The 8,963-nt window shown below is 41.7% G+C and overlaps 1 protein-coding gene across 1 annotated transcript; it reads left to right on the top strand.

Annotated features, from left to right (window-relative positions):
- Positions 1-1,330: 1,330 nt before the first annotated feature.
- Positions 1,331-2,199, top strand: NUPR2 (nuclear protein 2, transcriptional regulator). The gene is made up of 2 exons (XM_037030674.1): positions 1,331-1,669; positions 1,989-2,199. Coding segments are annotated over exons 1-2 (288 nt in total). The 5' UTR covers positions 1,331-1,383; the 3' UTR covers positions 1,991-2,199.
- The last annotated feature ends 6,764 nt before the right edge of the window (positions 2,200-8,963 follow it).

Raw genomic sequence — 8,963 nt, 5'->3', positions numbered from 1 at the left:
TTTTTATGTGAGTTTATTTGAGACAAAGTGATGACATCTACCAGGGAGCAAAATTTCAAAAATTCTGGAGAATAACAGTTTTGCAGGTTACTTTATGCATTTGAAATTAAAGAGTGATTTTAAGGAAGATTACATGGAGGTGGGAGAACAAAGGCTCTCTTGCTTCTCATATGCTCTCTTTAGGATGGTTACAATTTAATTCAAAGGTATGTTAACTGATCCAAATGCATAGAAACAATGGACCTGGCTTGCTTAAAACAGAGATAAGTCTTTTACTAAACACTTGTGAGCATGGGGCATGACTATCCACCATGACCTGCCCAGTTAGGAAAGTAACCTCATACTTTTTTGTCCACATAGTTAAACCAAACCAAAACAAAGGCCTTCTTCCCAGTAACTAACTCTCAGCATTTACCAACTCAGTTCACCTGACTAGACTCCTCTAGCCTGTGATGCTTTCTGGAGCACCCTTCGCAATGCTGCAGCTCAGGACTCAGCTCTCACTCCAAGTTGCCAATGGGTGAAGTCATCAAACTTACCACACCTGGGATGTTGGCGCCTTCGGATAACCCGAAATTGTGCAGATTCTGGGCCTTGCAGCAGGCAGAGTGCTTTTCCTTCTAATCGCTCTCTCTTAATACAATTAACTCTTACTCCTCAAAAACACAGACTTGAGGAAAAGAAAGAGAACTAATATATAACCCTACCCAGTCAGAACTACTTTTAGCATTTTGATGAATTTCCTTTCAGTCTTTTATAGACAGATGTGTTTTAAAAGTACGCTCCTGGGATACTGGAGGCATTTATTTCTTCAGAAGATAATTTTTCACTTTCATTATTGAGCGCTTTTTGCCGACATCAAATAGCCTTAACAAAATATTTATTACTGATAAACTCCCTCCAGGGGAATACATAGCCCACATTTTCTTTAAGCAATCCCTTTGGTCATTTGGATAGTTTACTTTTTTTCTTAAACAACAGAAGTTTGTCTCACACTTGTAAAAGCTGGAAGTTTAAAATCGAGACGTCCGCAGGGTCGGTATCTCCTGAAACCTGTCTCGTCTTGCAGATGGTCACATTCTTGCTGTGTCCTCACATGGCCTTTCTTGTGTGCATGTTAGTTTACCATTTTTGACCAATACAAAGGAACTATTCGGTCGGATTTTGCCAACCTCCCCCTCTCGGGTCAGGGGTACACAGGCTTAGGGACCAGAAAGGGTCAGGGAGGGTTGTCCCCCGCTGGAGAGCAGAGATCTAGCGGAGCGCGCAGGCCCGGCTCTGTGAGGTCACGCCTAGGCTCCGCCCGAGGGGCGGAGCCAATCGCGGCTGGGGAGGGGCCTCCAGAGGGGCGCGCCTGCGTGGGCCCTTGGCGGGGCAGGGGCGATGGACCCAGTCCATCCCAGCGCCCCTACTCGGGCCCCGCAGCCGCTGCCCCCGCCAGCGAATTCTGAGGAGGAGCTCTACGACTGCCCCGATTACTACTACCTGCGCGACTTCCCGGCTAGTGGGGCCGGGCACAGCAAGGGTCGGACGCGGCGCGAGCGGGAACTGCGCACCAATTGGCCGGTGCCTGGTGGCCACGAGCGCAAAATCACACAGAAACTCCTCAACGGCCAGCGCAAGCGCCGCCAGCGCAAGCTACTGCCCCGACCGCGGACTCGCCTCGCCTGTGCGTACCTGCCGCGACCGAGCAGGGTCCAGGGAAGCCCCGTGAGCGCCGCGGGCCACGTCCGTTGGTCCCCTACGACTCGGCCCGGGCAGTCTCCCCTTTCAGAGGCGGTCCCGCGTTGGCGAGTCTCAGGTGTTCCCCTCTAGCCCTCAGGTTATCCTCTGACTGCATGTGGACTGGTGGAAGGGGTTAGGAAACGTAGAAAAACATCTTTTTATAAAATTAAGTGACGGATTAACAATTGAGGGATTTACTTCCAGTGCTGATGCTCCGGCTAAAGAAAAGAATTGATTTTTGTCTTTTGTCTGATTTTCTGCAGGATACCGAAAGACCTGATAAAAGTATTTTCTCTGACTCCAGCTGTAACTCTGGTCCCAAGGGGGAGAGAGAATCCATGTTGGTCAACAGATTTGTTTCCGACATCGCTTACGTTTAGTGCTTCAGTATCTTTTCCTTACTGGTTGTTAATTAAGTGACATCCAAGTGGGTATGCCTTTTTAGGGTTTTTGATTAAAAGAGCAGCAGCAAAAGTGGCATTTTAACTCTGGGGGCGGGGGTTGGTTGCTATGGTAATTCGTTTCACGTCTAAAAATATTTGCGTTTTGTGTAAAAAAAAGATCACAAAGATAAATGGTGGGAGGAAAACAAAGATAGGAATCTGTACAAGATTTCAACTCAAGTGTCAAAGGAAACTGTGCAGGTTTAATATTTGTTTTCCAAGGAAAGGAGTATTTTCCATTGTAATACTGTCTGTTGAACTTACTTGCTAGGTTCTCTGTACTGCAGGTCCCACAACAATCCTTTGAGGTAGATGCTGTTATTTCTTTCTTTCTTTCTTTTTTTTTTTTACAGAGAGGAATCTTTTTAAAAAGATTTTATTTATGTATTTTAGGGAGGGGAAGGGAAAGACGAAAACATCAATGTGTGGTTGCCTCTCTGGCGCCCCCTACTGAGAACCTGGCCCGCACCCCAGGTGTGTGCCCTGACTGGGAATCAAATCAGTGACCCCTTGATTAGCAGGCTGGCGCTCAATCCACTGAGCCACATCAGCCAGGGCTACAGAGAGGATTCTTGAGGCTTGGAAGTTCTCACAACTTTTCAGAGATCACCCAGCTAGTTAGAAGGAAAATGGGTATAACATACTTTTGCATCACAGTTTTCCTCAACTGCATACAATATTCTGTGGTTCAGAACCACCCACAAACTCCATGTCCAAGGATAAGAGTTGAGTTTTAGTTTTAAAGTTATGCATAATATGGCAGGGTAGCTTTCTTTTTATCTTCAGTCTGCAACTCAGTCAGGCCTCTGCACCCAGTTTTGAGTCCTTGGTGAGGACAGAATGGTGTGGACTGGCAGGAGCAACCTTACTATTAATCTTAGCTATGACTGATCACCGCACTGGTGGTCAGCAAACTTCTGAGTGGCAACAACTGTTAAGTTCCACCAAGCTTTAGGTTTCTCATTTGTAAAATGGGTGTAATATTGGATTACTTTGCCAAACTGGATGATAGATAAAATATATGAAACATCTGACAGAGTTAAAGGCCTGACACATAATAAGTGCACAATAAGTGGTAATTATTTTTAAGTTTACAGAACACAATCCCTCCTCCTTTCTCTCTGGGCACAGTCTTACATTATTTCACTCATTACATTAATTCTTTTTTTTAAAAGATTTTATTTATTTATCTTTAGAGGGGAAGGGAAGCAGAGAGGGAGAGAAATATCAATGTATAGTTGCCTCTCGTGTGTCCCCTGCTGAGAACTGGCCCGCAACCCAGGCATGTGCCCTGACTGGGAATTGAACTGCAATCCTTTGGTTCGCAGGCCGCACTCAATCCACTGAGCTACACCAGCCAGGGCTACATTAATTCTTTTAAAACATCTCCAGCATCAGGCAGTATGGTATGGTAGGAGTCCTGGCTTTGGAGTAAACTACTGAAGGGCAAGTTGCTTAAACTTGGATCTACATGAAGAGCGTTTTAATCATAAAACCATTAACAGGATAAAAAGTATAGATTTCTCATGTTGTACTGTAATTTCTTAAATTTTGGCCCACAATTTCCAAAAACACTGACTCTTGACAAATCCACCCTCACCATAATTCTGTTTTTTTCATTTGAATCTGTATTGTCCTATTTAGCATGCCCTTCCCCCTTTACAATTTTAATCCTGAAACTAATTCACCCATATTTACTTAAATGGCACTTTTTCCCTGAAGCCTTCACCACATTGAAAATCCAGTCCTTTCTAATTCTATAGTACTTCATGTAAAGCACCATTTAACTACTTTTTCATATAGTATTTTGTATTTTTAGATGAACAGTTAAAAATTCATTCTTTTTGTCTAATATGTGCAAGGCACTGTATATAAGTATATCTTAGTTATTTTTTTAAAAAATCCCACATTTAGATTGTACTATTCCAAACATCTCATTTTCTACACAATTCCTACTGTGTAGCATACCCAGACAGACATAAGCCATGTTAAAGCAACTCTAATGTGTTCTAACTATTGGGTTGGCCAAAAAGTCCATTTAGTTTTCTCCATAATATAATAAAAATAATAATGTGGAGTTTTCTCCACATTTTTCATTTTCTCCAATAACTTTATTGATTTGGGTATTTTACTATGTTGGCCATCTCTCCCACGTGGCATGACATTGATTGTTCTTAATTTGATCACTATCAACTTTGACTTGTCTCCCCGACTGTGGAACATCATCCACACACAAAACTTCACAAACCACTTCTGACACATTTCAGTAAGTCACAGCACCTTCTCCATACACTGCACAAATCTTTCTTTGCATTTCAGTTGCATTTTTACCTTTTTTGAAATAATAAAGCATAATGTGCCAAAAATGTTGCTTATTTATTCTATCTTCAATATTAAAATGGCTACACGAAAATTCACCAATTTGTTTCTTTTAAATGCATTCTGATATGACAGCTGTCACAATCCAACCTAACAAAATTATTTCAAATGAAGTTAAAGACAACTAAGTGCTACTAGAGCCATCTTATGGAAAAAAAACCTTTTTGGCCAGCCCATCCATTTTTCTCATTTTTAGATAATATAATGTTTACAACTTAAATATGGTAACTAGAAATTGTGAGTTATTTATTGCTCTGTAATTTATTGCTCTATAATAAATTATTCCAAAACCTAGTGGCTTAAAAGAACAAATAATTAACTCAGTTTCTGTGGGACAAGGATTCAAAGTGGCTTAATTGGGTGGTCCTAACTCAGCCGTGAGGTTTCAGTCAAGCTGAGACCAGTCATCAGAAGGCTGCTTCCAAGTTTGCTTACCCACATGGCTGTTGGCAGATGGTCTCACTTCCTAGCTACATGAGACTCCATTGGGCTCCTTGCGTGTCCTCACGATGTGACAGATGGCTTTCCCCAGAGTAAATGATCTGAGTGAACAAAGGAGGAAGCCACAATACCTTTTAAGACCTGGTGTCCAAAGTTGTATACCATCACTTTTGCTTTTTTCTATCCATTCAGAGTCACTAAATCCAGCTCACACGTAAGGGGAAAGGTATTGGGGCCTGCTCTGTTTTTGGAGATGTTATCCCCGAGAGAGAGAGCAAGCACTGAAAGGGGTTGGTAAGTCTCCCTGGAAAACCAGGTCATAACGCAGGTGGCAGGCATGAATCTATTCTAATACTGAGGGTCCTGTGGGAGTCAGCCCTGAAATGTATATTTTTGTCCTCTGAAGCTGGCTATACAGCAATAAGCCCTGTTAGTATAACCCAGATGATTGAGTTCAAGGCATAAGGAGTGGAACTCCCTACTTCGTGATATATGCCTTTACAGCCATCTGGTGCCTGCATGTCTCACAGACCCCAACCTGAAAAGATTTCTGTGTTTCTTTAATTGTTATCTATAGTGTTAGTTCTTTATGACTATAGCCTGTTGGACACTGATTGATAAACTATGCACCTGCAATCCCCAACCCTAATAAAAGCCACATCAGAGAAGGGCTGGGGACATTCTCCCCTAGAGGGAATAGCCACCCCTTTTCCAGCGGGAGCAACAAGACTGCATCCAGGACGACTCTATTTCCATTTGCGGCAGCCCTAAGGAATCTTGTGGGCCAAAGTTCCCCTCAGAAAGGAACAGGCTCCACCTTTTTTTAAAAAAGGATTTTATTTTTAAACAGGGGAAGGGAAGGAGAAAGAGGGAGAAAAAACCATCAATGTGTGCTTGCCTCTCAAGCAACCACTACTAGGGACCTGGCTCGCAACCCAGGCATGTGCGCTGACTGGGAATTGAACAGGAAACCCTTTGGTTCACAAGCCAGCACCCATCCACTGAGTCACACCAGCCAGGCCAGGCTCCACCTTTTGCAAAAAATAATCAATCTGTGGATATTTTAGACCACCATGGTATGTTTAATACAGGTTTATTCATTGAAAAAAAATTGGAAAATATGGACAAAATGAAGAAATCATTACTCAATTGATAATGTCACTCCTTGGTTGTATATAACACCAGTCTTTAAAATATATAAATTTTCGCCCTGGCTGGTGTGGCTCAGTGGATTGAGCACAGGCCTGCGAACCAGAGGATCTCAGTTTGATTCCCAGTCAGGGCACATTCCCGGGTTGGAGGCCAGTTCCCTACAGGCCAGTTCCCTACAGGCCAGTTCCCAGCAGGGGACGCACGAAAGGCAACCATACATTGATGTTTCTCTCCCTCTCTCCTTCCCCTCTAAAGATAAATAAATAAATAAAATCTTTAAAAAAATAAAATATATAAATTTTCTCAAAATATAAATGTACCATGTATATTATTTTGTAAACTTTCATTTAACATATTATGAAGATACCTTTCATGTCAAATATTCTTTCACAATATTTTAAATGTATGCATAGCACCTTACATATATGTATAATTTAACTCTATTATAGGACACTTAGGTTTTTTACAGGTTTTTTCCTATTTTATATATTTTGTTAAACATCCTTACAACTAATTTCTTTTTACATATAACTGTTCTTCATTCTTTTTTTACTGCTGTTTCTTACATTCCTAGACATGAAATTTCTGGAACAGAGTTTTCACTATTTTATTTTGTTTTATGGGGGAGGGAATGCACAATTTCAAAACTTTTGTTATCTACTGCTTAATTTGAGTAGAATTTTTGCTGCAATCATCAAGAGTGCATTCAGTCAAATGTCTGTCAAATATAATGATGTCTATAAGAGTTCTTCATTCAAGTTATGATCACCATAAGAATTTGTTGAGACTGACTGAAATCACTATGAAATGAGAAGTTGTTACATAAAGTTTACTGAAGAGTGTACTTCAGCACATCTCTCCAGCAAACTACAAGTGATACGTAGCAGAATTCTAGCATTTATTTTCAATTTCTGCTTTTTTAAACTTCTGGCATGTTTTTTGTTTTTTGAATACAGGGAATACACTAATTATTCCCTCTATTCAAAAAGATAGAAATCCAAAAGATAGAAAATGTTAACAGCAAAAGTTCTACACCCATACCACAGATATCCAGTCCTACTGCCTGAGGGCAGGCATCATCATTAACAGCTGCAGATCTTTTATGCATATGCGATATGGTCTTTTCCATTTTACACAAACTTGCACTATACTTAATCCTGCCCCTTGCTTTTTTCCCCCCTGGTAGTTTATCTTGGAAATCATATCAATAAAGAAGCTTCTTCATTATTTTTTATAGCCACATATTGTGTGAATGTGCAATGATTTTAAGATTTTTATTTTTAGAGAGGGCAAGGGAGGGAGAGAGAAACATCAATGTGCGGTTGCCTCTCACACACCCCCCTGCTGGGAACTTGCCTGCAACCCAGGCATGTGCCTTGGCTGGAAATTGAACCCATGACCCTTCGGTTTGCAGGTCAGCGCTCAATCCACTGAGCCACACCAGCCAAGGCTGTGCCATGATTTTTGTAACCAGAAATCTAACGGGATTATTAGGTTGTTTCCAGTTTTCTACTATCATATAATAAATAACCTTGTGCAAAACATTTAATATTCTCTTCAATTTGAAGTAATGCTTAGTCAAGATATTAAAAGTGCCTGTCTTGATTACCCAAAGTTCTCCCTGTAAGTTCTTGTGCCAGGGCGTCCTTTATTAAGTTCCTTTTCTCTGTCTCTGCATATGAATTATCCAAAGGCAAGTACAAAGTCTTACCATTTATAAAGCTTTAATTTCTTTAGGAAATACAATGAAAATAAAATAAACCTTTTTCATGAAAAGGTTTTGCATTTACCCCTTGGTTCCACAAACACCCTGCTATTGCTGGAAAGGTTGTGTCAAACTCCATTACCTCCAGTAGAAGGGGAAATTTCTGGGGGATACCCAGTAGAAACGGAGGTTCCACCTCAGCTTTCTCTCCTCCATAAATCCCATCCCAACTCCAACGACCTTCCCATGAAATGCCACTAGTCAGCTTTCCCCCTACTGCAGAGGCTCTAAAATGTTATTGTTAAAAGCATTTCACACCAACTACTACTAAAGCACAGACCCTTGGGACCTGTGCAATTGCTGTTCCCTCTGCCTGGAATGCTCTTACCCTTCATAAACACATGACTTGCTTCCCCACTTCAGGGACTCTGTTCAAATATTGCATCTTCAAAGAATTCAGTCCTCTTCACCATAAATCTCTGTTACCCTGCTTTTGTCACCACCACCTGGGTCATATAAATGTTTGTGTCTTCCCTCCCTAAACTAAGCTAGCTGGCACTTAAGAACACCTCTTTATCAGTGAGTACTAACCCAATTATGGCCTCAAATTCCAAAACACGAAACTGGGGTGGAAATGTATAGTATACATGAATGTAAGGCACTATTACAGTCTGAAGCTAGCTTTTGTTGGCTGAATCCACAGACAAAACAAATGCAGTCTGTACTGTCGATTCCTGCCTAAACTTTTCAACTTCCTTCACTTCATACTACGTGCCCCACGGTGCCTCAAAAAATATAATCCAAATCATGCTGAGAAAGGTTAAGTAATTGGCCCAAGGCCCAGTGATAGTTCCGACAGAGCTCTGACTCTCAAGGTTGGATATGACGTACCACGTTACTAAAATGTTTGAAGGACACAGCAACGGTCCTTCTACTAGAAGCAAACCTGCAAGCCCTTCTGACTCAAAATAGGCTGGGACAGAGGGTTAACACAGCAGTCACAGACACTTCCGGTTTTCTAAAGTATCCCGGCGTCCGGCTCCTGACGCCAACCGCGCGCGACGAGACGCCGACGCGTCGTCACGTTCTTCCAGTGACCTTCAGGGCCCACGGAGACG

This window comes from Sturnira hondurensis, unplaced genomic scaffold, assembly GCF_014824575.4.
Source record: "Sturnira hondurensis isolate 20B ecotype Veracruz unplaced genomic scaffold, ASM1482457v3 Scaffold0020793, whole genome shotgun sequence".
Lineage (NCBI taxonomy): Eukaryota > Metazoa > Chordata > Mammalia > Chiroptera > Phyllostomidae > Sturnira > Sturnira hondurensis.
The sequence above is the reverse complement of the archived record's forward strand: the minus strand, read 5'-3'. Positions and strand labels throughout refer to the sequence as shown.

Excerpts from the sequence above, each read along its gene's own strand:
- NUPR2 (XM_037030674.1), top strand. The coding sequence starts at position 1,384 with ATGGACCCAGTCCATCCCAGCGCCCCTACTCGGGCCCCGCAGCCGCTG.